Here is a 17,682-nt window from a genome sequence, read left to right as displayed (position 1 = left end):
TGGCCAATTTTCAAGCAGATTAATGGTTTGCACCTTGTGGTGACCCCTCCGGATTTACGCTTATGAAGTCTTATCTTTATGGCAGACTTAGATACTGATTGATCAACTTTTTTAGAGAGTGCTCTTCACTTGGGTGGTTGTTGTAGATGATTTTTTCTGCAACATGGGAAGGATTCTGCCATCATCCATCACTGTTGTCTTCCGTGGGCGTCCAAGACTCTGAGTCCCTGAGCTCACCAGTGTGCTCATTTCTACTTCTGCTCTCAGATGGTTTTTTCTTCACCCTAATGATGGTCTGCTTCACTTCCATTAAGAGCTCTTTTGACCTCATGTTGTGGGTTCATAGCAACAGAATCCAAATGCAAATGCCACACCAGGAATCAGCTCCAGGCCTTTTACCTTTTTAACTGATGATGGATTAACGAGGTAAAATCCCATGCAGCCCATTACAGAGCTTCTGAGGTGATTGTCCAATTACTTTTGGTCCCTTGAAAAAGAAGTAACTACATGCTAAAGAGCTATAATTTGTAAACACTTCCTCCAATTAGGATGTGAATCCAATCAAATTAAAGCCGAGAATCAACACTGTAAGCCCAGATTGATTATATAACTACATCTTATAAATGTCAAAATTTGTGTCACTGACAAAATAATTCTGAACCGAACTGTATACCATTACCACCCAGAATCTTCCATTGTATATACTGTAGAATTTCCCAGCAGTCACCTCTCCAGTCAGCAGCTCTGTGATCTCGTTGGTGAGATCTAGGATCTTCTTCTCAGGCATCGGGGAGTGTGGGGCTTCTGTGATGGGGCTCTCACTCCTGCTCCTTCTTCCGGATACATGGAGATGGATGATGGGAGTCACACAGTCACCTGATGTCTTCTTCTCTATGGTGTAATCCTATATAAGGAGAGATGCTGATGAATATTACACATAAGGAAACATAAGAACATGACATTTTATGTGTGGTCTCTGCAGATGCCCGTCCATCTCAGCAGGAGAGCTCATGTGGCACTGACTACCTGGATTACTCCCTGCTGTTTGGGAGGTCCGAGGACCCTGGTAGTTGGAGATCAATAGTCACCTGAAAGTTGTTATCAGTGGTTGGTGGTGGTGCTGTCTGGGCCGCTGTCAACAGTGTGCTGGATACAGCCGTGAGGGGTGAAGATAGAAAGATACAGGAGACAGTGATACAGGAGACTCTTCTATGGAATCCATCTTGATATAGAAACCAAGGTACAATCAAAAATAAAATCTGGTAACTTCCCAGAGAATAACCGGAATCTCTATAAAAGATATTCAATTAACTATACTAACAATGGGAGTCATTTGCCAAAATGTCATCTCGAGGTTCGTCACTGGGGGTCGATCAATAAGATCTATCAATAATAGGAAAGAGAATGAAGGGTGTTGATGTTGATGAGGAATCATTTTTGTAGAAGACCAAGTTTCTTCTCTGCTAAAGTAATTTAGTTTTCTGTAGACCGACAAAGTGACCGACATGGAAGATCAATGTACACGGCTGAACATTAGATGTACAGATCTTCTTGAGGGCCCGGACGGTCAGGACTATATGATATTTATATCAGGACTGTACGGGAGGAACACATCATCCTTGTCTATATAAATTACATGAAGGAGTTAGGAGGAGACATTACTTTGTTACTTGTGGTGGAGTTGGATTCTGCGGTTGAGCACTCCAGTGAGGGGATGGATCCATGAAAGCGATTGCTGCATAGATTTGTTTTCTTTAGGCTGAATTTAGGGGCATGAAGCAGGTAGTTTGGGATATCAAAGGTTTTAACAAAAACTAAAAAGAATGGAAACATTTTATAAAAACACAAATGACTACAGAAACTACTGAGGTCACTCAGATCCTTGCAGTTTAGGTCCAGAGATGCCAGATCTGCCAGATGGTTCGAGAAGCAAGAGGAAAACACAACTCATCCCTGCACCATGATCGTTAGGTGCTAAAGGGCTGCGATGGCAACTAGAGCCTAACAATATCCACTAGGTCTGACATGTACAGAAGCATGCATTAGGGTATAATATGCAGCCGGTGTGTGACAATTCAAAGGAGGACATGTCACCAATGCAGCTGCATTGAGGCCTAGAGATGGACCCTTGCAGGAAGGGGCGTACTGTCATAGCGCAGACCATGGAGTTACTATGGGGGCCCTCAGTCTAGTGACCCTGTGACAACACAGCACTTTATCTTAATTATCCAGACGTCTATTTTCAGTAAGCCATGGTGCTGTAAATGTGAAAAGGGGTCACATACAGGGTTATAGATATCGTTAATAGTAAACAAATTTACAATGACAGACTGGTACAGAGGGGAGAGGACCCTGTCCTTGCGGACTTACATTCTTCAGGACAGTGGGGAAGAGACAGGAGGTTGGTGTGCTGCAGCACTGGTGGTGGTGAGGTGGCAGCTCGGGTGGTCGTGGCAGCAGCTCGGGTGGTCGGTGACGTGGCGGCAGCTCGGGTGGTCGGTGACGTGGCAGCAGCTCGGTTGGTCGGTGACGTGGCGGCAGCTCGGTGGGTCGGTGACATGGCGGCAGCTCGGGTGGTCAGTGACAGAATGGTTATTGCAGGCTGTAGGCTTTCCTGAAGAGATGGGCGTTCAGGTTCCGTCTGAAGGATCCGAGGGTGGTGGATAGTCGGACGTGTTGAGACGTGGAATTCCAGAGGATGGGGGATATTCGGGAGAAATCTTGGAGGCGGTTGTGTGAGGAACGAGTAAGTGTGGAGGAGAGTAGGAGGTCTTGGGAGGATCGGAGATTACGTGAGGGAAGATAGTGGGAGATTAGTTCAGAGATATAGGGAGGGGACAGGTTGTGGATGGCTTTGTAGATCAGTGTTAGTAGTTTGAACTGGATTCATTGGGGAATTGGGAGCCAGTGGAGGGATTTGCAGAGGGGAGAAGCAGGGGAGTACTGAGGAGAGAGAGAGGTGGACTAGCCGGACAGCAGAGTTGAGGACAGACTGGAGCGGTGCAAGGGAGTTAGCAGGGAGGCCACAGAGGAGGGTGTTGCAGTAATCGAGGCGGGAGATGATGAGGGCATGCACAAGAGTTTTAGTAGATTGCGAGCTGAGGAAGGGACGGATTCTGGCAATATTTTTGAATTGGAGGCCACAGGAGGTGGCAAGGGTTTGGACGTGCAGTTTGAAGGACAGGGCAGAATCGAGAGTTCCCCCGAGGCAGCGGATTTCAGGTGCGGGAGAGAGCGTGATGCCGTTTACCATAATAGATAGGTCAGGTAGGGGGGATACGTGAGATGGGGGAAAGATGATGAGTTCGGTTTTGTCTACATTAAGTTTTAGGAAGCGAGAGGTGAAGAAGGAGGATATGCCTGACAGACACTCCAAGGATTCTGGCCAGAAGAGAGGCGACATCTGAGCCAGAGAGGTAGATCTGAGTGTCGTCCACATATAGGTGGTACTGGAAGCCATGGGACTTTATGAGTTGTCCTAGGCCTTAAAGATAATATATTCTCTGCAGCATTGCACCATCAACCAAGAAGTTCTGTATTAAGGTTCTGATTATGTAATATTTCAGGTTATAATAAGCAAATATTCCTGAGTCCACATAGAGCATCACGTTCATGCACTAAAAAGGAGAAACCTCAGGGATTATATTTCGCAGTTGAAGGGGCCGGGTGCGTCAGCGGTGAATCGCACCACCTTTCCCAAATTCTATGAAATTTCTGGGGACAGCCTCTGTTCCTGTGTAATATGTTCTCATATGGAATTATATCTTTCACTAATTTTTTCCACTGATTGATTGAAGGAGACTTCCCCCCCCCCATCCACCTCAGCGCTATCGCTTTCCTAGCCATAAACAGAGCCTCTCTGAGAAATATTCTGTCATAATGAGTCCACATTTCTTCATCCAAAACACCCAACACACACAGCTCCGGACTACATTCAACCGTTATCCCAAGAATCCTTTCCAGGGTAAAAATCACATCCTTCCAATATCTTCTAGTCTACAATCCCAAATGAGATGCCAAAAATCCGCTCCCTCCTCCCCACATCTATGACATTCATCATTTACTCTTCTACCGAATTGATGTAGTCTACTCGGGGTTAAATAGGATGGTGGAATATATATAACTGAATTAATTTGTTATTTGCAGCAGGAGACACCATCGTATGCGCCTCCAGTGCTTCATTCCACTGGTCATCAGTGATAGTGGGGATTAGGTGCCTCCATTTAACCTCCACGGCCAATAGAGTGGAAGCAATCTTGGAATTTAACAAGAAGTTACACAGGGAGGAAATCACACCTGTAGGTCCCTGGGTTGACAATATTCCTATTAGTGGATATCTAGATATTCGCATTCTAGGAAGCGGGAACTGGTACGTTATAGCAGGTCTCAGCTGCAGATATCTATAAAAATCTCTATGAGGGATTCCAAATTTTATATCAAATTGTTCAAATGTTAATAAAATTTGATTTTCAAAAATCTGATTGAGCGTCGTTATACCATATTGTTTCCAGAAACCTGGGTCTTGTAAGTTTTGGAGATGCAAAAATTCAGGATTATCCCATATCAAAGTCTTCCCGACCTGATCAGAAAATTTCAAAATACGCTTACTTTCCCGCCAACCCTGTATTGCTAGACTATGTGCAAACAGCAAACCCTAGGGTGGTCTGTATGAGACCTCCAGTATTGCCCATGGTGTGTGTCCCCCCAGAAAATGAATGAGATGAGCCCCTGCGTTATTAAGTTTATCATGGATTAGCCAATATTTTAAGTATCGTAGTTGGCCAGCTAGATAATATAGAAAAAGGTCAGGCACCGCATATCCACCTTCTCTCTTGGGCCTTTGTAAGGAACCAATATTTACTTTAGGCCTAGAGGAGCCCCATATAAACGCTGCCCTTAAGCTATTCATTTTCTTAAAGAAACCCTTTGGGACTTTAATTGATGTATGTTCCAACATATATAAACACTTTGGGAGGATTATAATTTTAATTAGTCCAATTCTGCCCGCTACAGACAGTCTAGACCATATCTCAAACTTTTTTTCATCATATCCTCGAGGGGATATATATTGTCTCCAAGATCTTTAATTGGATTTTGGTTAATTACAATGCCCAAATATTTAAATGTTTTTACCACTTTTAAACCAAACAACTCGGGTACTGCTATATTACCCACTATTGCCATAACCACTGATTTGCTCCAATTAATTTTAAGACCCGACAATTCTCCAAAGCAATTAATAAGGTCAATCGCTCTAGGAATGGACTGTCCAATCTTATCCAGGAAGAGCACCAGGTCATCCGCATATAATCCTACCTTATCCACCCTAGAGTTTATGTCGATTCCCTCCACCAAATGATCTTCTCTAATTTTAAGTGGAATAGGTTCAATTGCCAGTGCAAAGAGCATTGGGGATAGTGGGCAGCCCTGTCTGGTCCCCCTGCTCAGACTGAAATATTCCGATAGAATGCCATTTACCATTATATTAGCTATCGGCATGCGATATAACAATTCAATGCACTGGCAAAATTTAACAGAGAAACCAAATTTCAGAAGCACCCGTTGCAGAAATTTCCACTCCAATGAATCAAAGGCCTTTGCGGTATCTAAAGAGGCTATTGCCCAAGGTCTGTTATATTTATGGCCTATCTGTGTCAGCACCTGCACTCTTCTAATATTAGAGGAGGTAGATCTTCCTGGCATAAAACCAGTTTGGTCCTCATGTATAATACCCAGTATTACTGCCTTCAGTCTATTAGCAATAAGTTTCGTAAGAATTTTATAGTCAGTATTGAGCAAGGATATGGGACGGTAAGAACCATACTCCTCAGCAGGCTGGTCAGGCTTTGGGGCCACCACAATAGTGGCATCATAACAGGATTGGGGGAGCGAGTGTCCTGCTAGTGCTTCAGAAAGGGTCTGCAACAGAATAGGCCCTAATTGGTCTAAATATCTCCTATAAAGCTCCGTGGGCATACCATCAGGTCCGGGAGTTTTTCCATTAGAAAGGGACATGGTTGCTTCCCGGATTTCCTCCAAAGTGATATCCCTATCCAAGAATGCCTGGTCCTCATCAGAAAGTTTAGGAAATTCAATCTGGTCTAAATTCTCATCAATTTCTTCTTACAGTAAGGTTTAATTGAGAATTATACAACTCTTTAAAGTGCTCTTCAAATCTGCAATCTGGTCAGACCTGAGCAATGGGGTTCCCTCCCTGGTGTTAATGGACAGAATGGATGGGGACATTTGGTTTTGCTGGACTATATATGCCAGAAATTTACTTGGTTGGTTACCTAATTCAAAATAAGTTTGTTTGGTGAAGAAGAGTTTCCTCTGGGCTTCTTCCCGTAAACACAACAGATATTTCCTCCCTTTCCTGAGCCATTTATGCAGAGTTTTCAGAGGGGTTGTTAATATATTCGGCTTCCAATGATTTACAGTCCTCAGCAAGCCTTCGTTCCCCAATACAGGATTCCCTTTTAATATACGAAATTGTGGATTTAACACATCCCCTCCAATATGCCTTAAGCGTGTCCCACAACACTAACCCATCAGGGAAATCGGCATGATCTGTTATAAAGCTATCTAGCTGGTCTATTATTCTGTCTTGCTCCCCAATGAGGGATAGCCAGAATGGATGTATACGGAATCTCTTATGTCCACCAGGACCACCCAGGTGAAGGCTCAACATCAATGGAGAGTGATCGGATACTGCCCTAGGAAGGTACTCAATTTCACGTAGATCCGATAATACGGCACTATTTCCAAATGCATGATCAATTCTGCATAAACAGCGAGCGGCCGACGTGTAGCAAGAGAATTCTTTCTTAAAAGGATGCTGCTGTCACCATAAATCAATCCAGCCTATCTCCGCTATCACAGCACCCAACACAGTAGTGTCTTGGCTGCTGGGCCTAAGACTTGTAGTACTCATTCTATCCAAATAAAGATTAAGAATCATATTGAAATCTCCTAGGCATAATATCTTAGCATCAGGATATTGTGATACAAAAATCATCGCCTGGTAGAGTACTTCCACCTTCGGCTACGTTCACATTTGCGTTGTGTGCCGTTGCGTCGGCGACGCAACGCACAACGCAAAAAAACCCGCACTAAAACGCATAGTTTTGCGACGCATGCGTCCTTTTTTGCCGAATTTTGGACGCAAAAAAAATGCATCTTGCTGCGTCCTCTGCGCCCCAACGCGTGCGGCAAAAAAACACATGCATCGCAAAACGCATGCAAACGCATGTCCATGAGCCCCCATGTTAAATATAGGGACGCATGGCGCATGCGTCGCCGCGGCTGCGCCCGACGCAGCCCGGCAGAACGCAAATGTGAACGTAGCCTTAGCTGGAGGGGGGTTGTAGATATTGAGCAGTATGTAAGGTACCATATCTAAAAATGCATATAAAAAAATAAATCTTCCTTCCGAATCTTTCTTAATCGCTTGGACTGACCACCTCAATGACCTGTGTACCAGAACCACCACTCCCCTGGAATAGGACGTATGTGTAGCATTGTATCCAGGGCTTATTCATCCTGGACACAGTTTCTGGTGTTAAATGAGTCTCCTGAAGACATTATTTGTGCTTGCGTTTGGCGTATCTGTGAGAATACCATATTCCGCTTCCTGGCACTCCCCAACCCTCTAATGTTCCACGACAGGAGTTTACGTGATGCCATGTGGACTTTGTAGTAAATCTGTACACAGGTTAGTATTCACTTTTGAAACATTCAGCTCCATCACATACAAACCATTCATGCAAACTAAATTACAGGTGCAATGTTGGGTTTTATCTGAAAATCCAAGTAAACTCAGAATTATTGACCAACGGTGGGCACAAAAACAAAACAAGAGATGCCCATGAACTTCCGCCAACTGAAGCATAGGCATAAATGAACTCGTCATATTCTCCTCTATTTATCCGAACCACAAATAACAAATATAACGGATTTAACGCATACGCAAAGTAGCTCTGTCCACCCCTCTCCTTTCTCACCATTCCCTACCATAGGAAGACATTACCGGGATTATTGGCCCGACCAATCAGCTTTTGCCAGACCCTTAGGGTAGCCGAGTTTTCAGACCAGGAGATGTGGCACTAACGCCCGCAGAAATGAGCGCCCCACCACACCTCCATTTTGAGGTCTCAATATTTACCATTATTCCTCCCAAGGAGCAGGAACCTAGATGTCTGCATACATAGGACAAACATATCACATGAATATGTATCATGATAGTCCACAGAATAAAACTTTTAGGGGGGGGAGGTGCGACAATGCCTAATTAACCAATATTTTAATTGCTTTAACAAAGCTATATGGGAGCAAGCAGTTTTAAAAAATATACTAAGTAACATAGTAACATAGTAACATAGTTAGTAAGGCCGAAAAAAGACATTTGTCCATCCAGTTCAGCCTATATTCCATTATAATAAATACCCAGATCTACGTCCTTCTACAGAACCTAATAATTGTATGATACAATATTGTTCTGCTCCAGGAAGACATCCAGGCCTCTCTTGAACCCCTCGACTGAGTTCGCCATCACCACCTCCTCAGGCAAGCAATTCCAGATTCTCACCGCCCTAACAGTAAAGAATCCTCTTCTATGTTGGTGGAAAAACCTTCTCTCCTCCAGACGCAAAGAATGCCCCCTTGTGCCCGTCACCTTCCTTGGTATAAACAGATCCTCAGCGAGATATTTGTATTGTCCCCTTATATACTTATACATGGTTATTAGATCGCCCCTCAGTCGTCTTTTTTCTAGACTAAATAATCCTAATTTCGCTAATCTATCTGGGTATTGTAGTTCTCCCATCCCCTTTATTAATTTTGTTGCCCTCCTTTGTACTCTCTCTAGTTCCATTATATCCTTCCTGAGCACCGGTGCCCAAAACTGGACACAGTACTCCATGTGCGGTCTAACTAGGGATTTGTACAGAGGCAGTATAATGCTCTCATCATGTGTATCCAGACCTCTTTTAATGCACCCCATGATCCTGTTTGCCTTGGCAGCTGCTGCCTGGCACTGGCTGCTCCAGGTAATCTTTTCAATTTCCTAACTTGGTACGTACGCAAGTATGAAATAGAAATATTGCGAAAAATTAAGAAAAGGTATAAAGATTCAATCAGCAATCACCATCTAACATAGTAACATAGTAACATAGTTAGTAAGGCCGAAAAAAGACATTTGTCCATCCAGTTCAGCCTATATTCCATCATAATAAATCCCCAGATCTACGTCCTTCTACAGAACCTAATAATTGTATGATACAATATTGTTCTGTTCCAGGAAGACATCCAGGCCTCTCTTGAACCCCTCGACTGAGTTCGCCATCACCACCTCCTCAGGCAAGCAATTCCAGATTCTCACTGCCCTAACAGTAAAGAATCCTCTTCTATGTTGGTGGAAAAACCTTCTCTCCTCCAGAAGCAAAGAATGCCCCCTTGTGCCCGTCACCTTCCTTGGTATAAACAGATCCTCAGCGAGATATTTGTATTGTCCCCTTATATACTTATACATGGTTATTAGATCGCCCCTCAGTCGTCTTTTTTCTAGACTAAATAATCCTAATTTCGCTAATCTATCTGGGTATTGTAGTTCTCCCATCCCCTTTATTAATTTTGTTGCCCTCCTTTGTACTCTCTCTAGTTCCATTATATCCTTCATGAGCACCGGTGCCCAAAACTGGACACAGTACTCCATGTGCGGTCTAACTAGGGATTTGTACAGAGGCAGTATAATGCTCTCATCATGTGTATCCAGACCTCTTTTAATGCACCCCATGATCCTGTTTGCCTTGGCAGCTGCTGCCTGGCACTGGCTGCTCCAGGTAAGTTTATCATTAACTAGGATCCCCAAGTCCTTCTCCCTGTCAGATTTACCCAGTGGTTTCCCATTCAGTGTGTAATGGTGATATTGATTCCCTCTTCCCATGTGTATAACCTTACATTTATCATTGTTAAACCTCATCTGCCACCTTTCAGCCCAAGTTTCCAACTTATCCAGATCCATCTGTAGCAGAATACTATCTTCTCTTGTATTAACTGCTTTACATAGTTTTGTATCATCTGCAAATATCGATATTTTACTGTGTAAACCTTCTACCAGATCATTAATGAATATGTTGAAGAGAACAGGTCCCAATACTGACCCCTGCGGTACCCCACTGGTCACAGCGACCCAGTTAGAGACTATACCATTTATAACCACCCTCTGCTTTCTATCACTAAGCCAGTTACTAACCCATTTACACACATTTTCCCCCAGACCAAGCATTCTCATTTTGTGTACCAACCTCTTGTGCGGCACGGTATCAAACGCTTTGGAAAAATCGAGATATACCACGTCCAATGACTCACCGTGGTCCAGTCTATAGCTTACCTCTTCATAAAAACTGATTAGATTGGTTTGACAGGAGCGATTTCTCATAAACCCATGCTGATATGGAGTTAAACAGTTATTCTCATTGAGATAATCCAGAATAACATCCCTCAGAAACCCTTCAAATATTTTACCAACAATAGAGGTTAGACTTACTGGCCTATAATTTCCAGGTTCACTTTTAGAGCCCTTTTTGAATATTGGCACCACATTTGCTATGCGCCAGTCCTGCGGAACAGACCCTGTCGCTATAGAGTCACTAAAAATAAGAAATAATGGTTTATCTATTACATTACTTAGTTCTCTTAGTACTCGTGGGTGTATGCCATCCGGACCCGGAGATTTATCTATTTTAATCTTATTTAGCCGGTTTCGCACCTCTTCTTGGGTTAGATTGGTGACCCTTAATATAGGGTTTTCATTGTTTCTTGGGATTTCACCTAGCATTTCATTTTCCACCGTGAATACCGTGGAGAAGAAGGTGTTTAATATGTTAGCTTTTTCCTCGTCATCTACAACCATTCTTTCCTCACTATTTTTTAAGGGGCCTACATTTTCAGTTTTTATTCTTTTACTATTGATATAGTTGAAGAACAGTTTGGGATTAGTTTTACTCTCCTTAGCAATGTGCTTCTCTGTTTCCTTTTTGGCAGCTTTAATTAGTTTTTTAGATAAAGTATTTTTCTCCCTATAGTTTTTTAGAGCTTCAATGGTGCCATCCTGCTTTAGTAGTGCAAATGCTTTCTTTTTACTGTTAATTGCCTGTCTTACTTCTTTGTTTAGCCACATTGGGTTTTTCCTATTTCTAGTCCTTTTATTCCCACAAGGTATAAACCGCTTACACTGCCTATTTAGGATGTTCTTAAACATTTCCCATTTATTATCTGTATTCTCATTTCTGAGGATATTGTCCCAGTCTACCAGATTAAGGGCATCTCTAAGCTGTTCAAACTTTGCCTTCCTAAAGTTCAATGTTTTTGTGACTCCCTGACAAGTCCCCCTAGTGAAAGACAGGTGAAACTGCACAATATTGTGGTCGCTATTTCCTAAATGCCCAACCACCTGCAGATTTGTTATTCTGTCAGGTCTATTAGATAGTATTAGGTCTAAAAGTGCTGCTCCTCTGGTTGGATTCTGCACCAATTGTGAAAGATAATTTTTCTTGGTTATTAGCAGAAACCTGTTGCCTTTATGGGTTTCACAGGTTTCTGTTTCCCAGTTAATATCCGGGTAGTTAAAGTCCCCCATAACCAGGACCTCATTATGGGTTGCAGCTTCATCTATCTGCTTTAGAAGTAGACTTTCCATGCTTTCTGTTATATTTGGGGGTTTGTAACAGACCCCAATGAGAATTTTGTTACCATTTTTCCCTCCATGAATTTCAACCCATATGGACTCGACATCCTCATTCCCTTCGCTAATATCCTCCCTTAAAGTGGACTTTAGACAAGACTTTACATAGAGACAAACCCCTCCTCCTCTCCGATTTTTACGATCCTTTCTAAACAGACTGTAACCCTGTAAGTTAACTGCCCAGTCATAGCTTTCATCTAACCATGTCTCGGTTATTCCCACTATGTCAAAGTTACCTGTAGATATTTCTGCTTCTAGTTCTTCCATCTTGTTTGTCAGGCTTCTGGCGTTTGCGAGCATGCAGTTTAGAGGATTTTGTTTTGTTCCAATCTCCTCACTGTGGATTGTTTTAGAAATGTTCTTACCTCCCTTCTGAGTATGTTTTCCTGGGTCGTCTTTGTTTGAGTCTAATGTTTTTCTTCCCGTCCCCTCTTCTTCTAGTTTAACGCCCTCCTGATGAGTGTAGCGAGTCTTCATCTGAAATATGATGTTCAACACACACCCTACAATAAACCTTGCAACATTGACACGTAATATCATCACTACTTTTGGCATCTTTGTTTCTTGGAGATCCATTCCTCTGCCTCCACCGGGCTCTGGAAAAGAGTTACCCTATCGCCATCCACCACTCTCCATCTAGCTGGATACGCCATCGAATAAATGACATTAGAGGTCTTCAGACGTCTCTTGACTGAGGTAAAGGAGGCTCTCCGTTTCTGTAATTCCGCCGAGAAGTCCGGGAACAACATCACGGTGGTATTTTCATATTTAATTGTTTGGGCTTTTCTTGCCAATTGCAGAATATGATCTCAGTCCCTCCAATTGAGGAATCTGGCAAGTAGAGGTCTAGGAGGAGCCCGGGAGGATTCGGTTTTCCAGGCACCCGATGTGCTCGCTCCACCGCATAAGCAGCAGAAAAGGCAGCCTCTGGGAATAAATTGCGCATCCATTTTTCCACAAAGACACTAGGATTGTTCCCTTCCGCTCTCTCTGGCAATCCTATTATACGAATATTGTTTCTCCTCAATCTATTCCTCAGGTCATCATGTTTCTGGATACACATTTCCAACTTTTGTTCTATGACTCTGAAACGTTCTGGCAAAGGTGCTGCTTGGTACTCCAGATTTGAGATTCTGTCCTCCGCCTGTCTGACCTTCTCTCCCAAATTAGACATATCATTACGGAGGAGACCCAAGTCAGTCTTTACCTCATCAATTTTCCCAGTCAATGAGGCTGTGCTACTCTGAATGGCGACCAGCTATATGTTGACTTTTGAATTTATGTGCTTCTTTCTTCGGTTGGTCAAGAGTCTGAAATGTTGACTCTTCTTAATGAGCCCTAGTCTATGCAATTTCAGGCTAGCGGACCAGGGAACCCGCTGACCCCCGTGTCTATGTATTGAACATTCTATATATAAAGAAGAGTCCCAGAAAATTCCCCAAGATGGTGCAAAATTAGAGTCTCACCCTTTCGCTGAGTCGCCGGGATAAGAGCAGCTGTGACTTCAGAGCTTACAGGTCAGACAACCCCACCTGATGCATGCAGAGAGTGGAGGTAACGACAAGATTAGAAAGCTTCCAGTGTATTGAGATACAAGGCCAGGTGACCTGAGTGTTACAACCTGGCTTCTCCGAACATATCCATGGACCAAGGTGACCGGTGGATCCCAATCCTGCTTTCCCAAACGTATCCATGGGATCAGTGATGGTCAATGAAGCAGATCTGTATTCATTCAGATGTGATTCAGATGTGGACGTGGTTCCTTAAGCTGGCATCCTATAGAATGTCAAATCTGTGTCCCTCGTAATGGAGCCATGATGTCTTGCCTGCTTGTAGAGTGTTCCTGACTGTGATTTTGTAAAGAGTCTAACATTGTTTGATTATTTAGTTTATCCTTCAATGTTTGCAAGACAACAAACTGCATGGTATGGTATAATGTGTAATCAACATATCAGTAAACATCATTGTTCAGTGACCCTGCATCCCCATTTTCGAAAGGTAACAGTGCATTAAACTGTAGAAGCTGAAATAAGAGGTAAATAACAACCATTCATCAATTTACAATTATTAATTTAACCTACAAAAGTCAACATTTCAGACTCTTGACCAACCAAAGAAAACAAATTCAGACGTCAACATATAGATAACAGTCTATTCCTCCTAGCTTAATGAAAATATATGTATATATATATTGCAGTGATTCTTAGTCTGCTGAACCGCCACACGACCAGCTCTACCCTCTCCGAGTGTATCCTCATCCATCCCATGTAGACTGTGAACCCTCGCGGGCAGGGTTCTCTCTCCTTCTGTACGTGTGTGTGCCTTGTTTAGCTCATGCTTATTGTGCTTATTTATATCTGCCCCTTTCATATGTAAAGCACCATGGAATAAATGGCGCTATAAAAATGTATGATAATAGTAGTAATAATAATATGTCTGGATAATTAAGATAAAATGCTGTGTCGTCACATTGCTCTCCAATCTTAAATAGCCACATGTTTCTGATCATCCTTTTCCACTTGTCGGGGACAGTCCATCAGCATGTCTTTAACCACAGCCACAAATGAAAGAGGTCTCACCTCCATGACAACAAAACTTTTTATCATCCAGTTTCCTCAGAGCGTATTCCATGGCTTCCTTGTGAATAAACACACGTAATTGACAAGAACCGACTTGTATCCATTGTGTCCACACATGGCATCATTCGCACCCCGGGGTTCCTGGATTAAATTACACTGAGTGTCAGTGGCTTGGTATTCAATACGTCGAAGCAGGCACAGCTCCTGAAGTTGCCGATTCTTGCTGAGGTTATACATCCACTCTGGTCCTCTTCCTAAGGCAGAGTTGATGGGGATGGACTGTTGTGGATTCTATTGTCGGGCTCCCTCCTGTGGTCATGAATGGTACTTCGGCTGGTTCTGTCCATGGACTTCCTCTGGTGGCTGTGGGTGTTTCTGAGTTTCCTTCCACAGGTGACGAGGCTAAGTCGTTAGTGGGCTGCTCTATTTAACTCCACTTAGATCTTTGCCCCATGCCAGCTGTCAATGTTGTACTATTGGTCTAGTTCGCTCCTGGATCGTTCTGTTACCTGTTTACTCCAGCAGAAGCTAAGTTCCTCTTTGCTATTTTCCAGTTTGCTATTTTTTCTGTCCAGCTTGCTATTGTGAATATTGCCTTGCTTGCTGGAAGCTCTGGGACGCAGTGTGGCGCCTCCGCACCGTGAGTCGGTGCGGAAGGTTTTTTTTCCCTGCACACTCTGCGTGGTCTTTTTGTAGGTTTTTGTGCTGACCGCAAAGTGACCTTTCCTATCCTCTGTCTGTTCAGTAAGTCGGGCCTCTCTTTGCTAAATCTATTTCATCTTTGTGTTTGTGATTTCATCTTAACTCACAGTCAATATATGTGGGGGGGCTGCCTTTTCCTTTGGGGAATTTCTCTGAGGCAAGGTAGGCTTTATTTTCCTTTCTTAGGGCTAGCTAGTTCTGAGGCTGTGACGAGTTGCATAGGGAGCGTTAGGAGCAATCCACGGCTATTTCTAGTGTGTGTGATAGGATTAGGGATTGCGGTCAGCAGAGTTTCCACTTCCCAGAGCTTGTCCTGTGTTTTTGTAGCTATCAGGTCTTTCCGGGTGCTCTTAATCATCAGGTCCATTATTGTCCTAACCACCAGGTCATAACAATGGACATAACGGCGTCCGAAATCTGTTGTGCATGCCTCATCAATGGTCTGTTGGGTCGGTCTGTATATCTCCCTGGTTGTGCAGCCCTGGACGGTGTCTGAGAACACAATTTCCCCGCAGCTCGCCCGGACTGAGTAGTATCCCACCACTGCCACCAAAATTTGGAGACACGGGGGGTCAGCAGGTGCTCTAAACCGCCAGCTGGAAACCACATTTACCAGAGCTCAGCTCATTGAATGCCGCTCTTTTTTTTTTTTTTTTTTTACAGTGGGCATAATATTACTCAGACAATTGAGGGTTAACGTAAAACAGTGTGGCAATAATTTATTGAACCACGAACAAACAATAACATATAGAACATTCCCTGCAAATACACCAGATGGTGCAAAAGAACAAAGTATCACCCTTCCGCTGACTCGCCAGGATAACAGCAGCTGTGACTTCAGAGCTTCAGGGCACGCACAAAGAGGAGGCACAAATAAGCTTAGGATGCTGACAGTCCATTGACGTACAAGGCCTGGTGACCGGAGGGTCATGACCTGGCTTGCCCGAACATGTTCATGGAGCCAGGTGACCGGTGGGTCCAAATCCTGGCTTTCCCCAACATATCCATGAGTTCAGTGATAGTCAATGGAGCAGGTCTGCATTCTTTCAGCACGGGCCGTGGTCCCCAAAGCTTGCATAGTGTAGAATGTTAAAACGGTGTCCTTCGTCATGATGCAATGATGTCTTGGCTGCTGTCTTGTATAGTGTTCCTGGTTGTGGTTTCGTAAAGAATCTTTGGATCTCTGAATGTATCTTGTTACAGAGGCATATACCCTTTTATATAGTTCACAACTGTTCTTCAAGCCATTATTCACAGGTCAAGGGGAAGGGAAGATGAGTAACTTTAGTTTATCCTTCATTGTGTGTGAGTCAATAAACTGCTTGGCCTGGTATAATGTGTAATCACCTTATCAGCAAATATCTTTGTTCAGTGACCCTGCATCCCTGTTTTGCAAAGATAACAATACAATAAATTGTAGGAGCTGATATGAGGTAAATAACGACCGTTCATCAATTCACAAATATCAATTCAACCTACAAGAAGAGTTAACATAAAGATAAAAGTCTATAGGTACCTTCACACTAAAGGTACCTTCACACTCAGCGACGCTGCAGCGATACCGACAACGATGTCGATTGCTGCAGCGTCGCTGTTTGGTCGCTGGAGAGCTGTCACACAGACAGCTCTCCAGCGACCAACGATCCCGAGGTCCCCGGGCAACCAGGGTAAACATCGGGTTACTAAGCGCAGGGCCGCGCTTAGTAACCCGATGTTTACCCTGGTTACCAGCGTAAAAGTAAAAAAAACAAACACTACATACTTACCTACCGCTGTCTGTCCCCGGCGCTCTGCTTCTCTGCACTCCTCCTGCACTGGCTGTGAGCACAGCGGCCGGAAAGCACAGCGGTGACGTCATTGCTCTGCTTTCCGGCTGACCGACGCTCACAGTCAGTGCAGGAGGAGTGCAGAGAAGCAGAGCGCCGGGGACAGACAGCGGTAGGTAAGTATGTAGTGTTTGTTTTTTTTACTTTTACGCTGGTAACCAGGGTAAACATCGGGTTACTAAGCGCAGGGCCGCGCTAAGTAACCCGATGTTTACCCTGGTTACCAGCGAAGACATCGCTGAATCGGTGTCACACACGCCGATTCAGCGATGTCAGCGGGTGATCCAGCGACGAAATAAAGTTCTGGCCCTCTAGCCCCGACCAACGACATCACAGCAGGATTCTGATCGCTGCAGCGTGTCAAACTGAACGATATCGCTAGCGAGGACGCTGCAACGTCACGGATCGCTAGCGATATCGTTTAGTGTGAAGGTACCTTAAACGACGCTGCAGTGATCCAGACAACGATCCGGATCGCTGCAGCGTCGCTGTTTGGTCGCTGGAGAGCTGTCACACAGACCGCTCTCCAGCGACCAACGATGCCGGTAACCAGGGTAAACATCGGGTTACTAAGTGCAGGGCCGCGCTTAGTAACCCGATGTTTACCCTGGTTACCATCCTAAAAGTAAAAAAAAAACAAACGCTTCATACTTACCTTCACTGTCTGTCCCCGGCGCTGTGCTTCTCTGTACTGGCTGTGAGCACAGCGGCCGGAAAGCAGAGCGGTGACGTCACCGCTGTGCTTTCCGGCCGCTGTGCTCACAGTGAGTGCAGGAAAGCACAGCGCCGGGGACAGACAGCGGTAGGTAAGTATGAAGCCTTTGTTTTTTAT

At 44.0% G+C, this 17,682-nt stretch overlaps 1 protein-coding gene across 1 annotated transcript in view; it reads right to left on the bottom strand.

The window, feature by feature from the left end:
- LOC138638916 (zinc finger protein 665-like) overlaps window positions 1-17,682 on the bottom strand; it is a 54,322-nt gene that overhangs the window by 11,042 nt on the left and 25,598 nt on the right. The window contains exon 3 of the mRNA XM_069728664.1: window positions 728-904. Coding sequence (XP_069584765.1) covers window positions 728-904 — 177 coding nt within the window. The remainder of the gene's footprint in view (window positions 1-727; window positions 905-17,682) is intronic.

Source organism: Ranitomeya imitator, chromosome 5 (genome assembly GCF_032444005.1).
Source record: "Ranitomeya imitator isolate aRanImi1 chromosome 5, aRanImi1.pri, whole genome shotgun sequence".
Lineage (NCBI taxonomy): Eukaryota > Metazoa > Chordata > Amphibia > Anura > Dendrobatidae > Ranitomeya > Ranitomeya imitator.
This window is presented reverse-complemented; position numbering and strand designations above follow the sequence as displayed.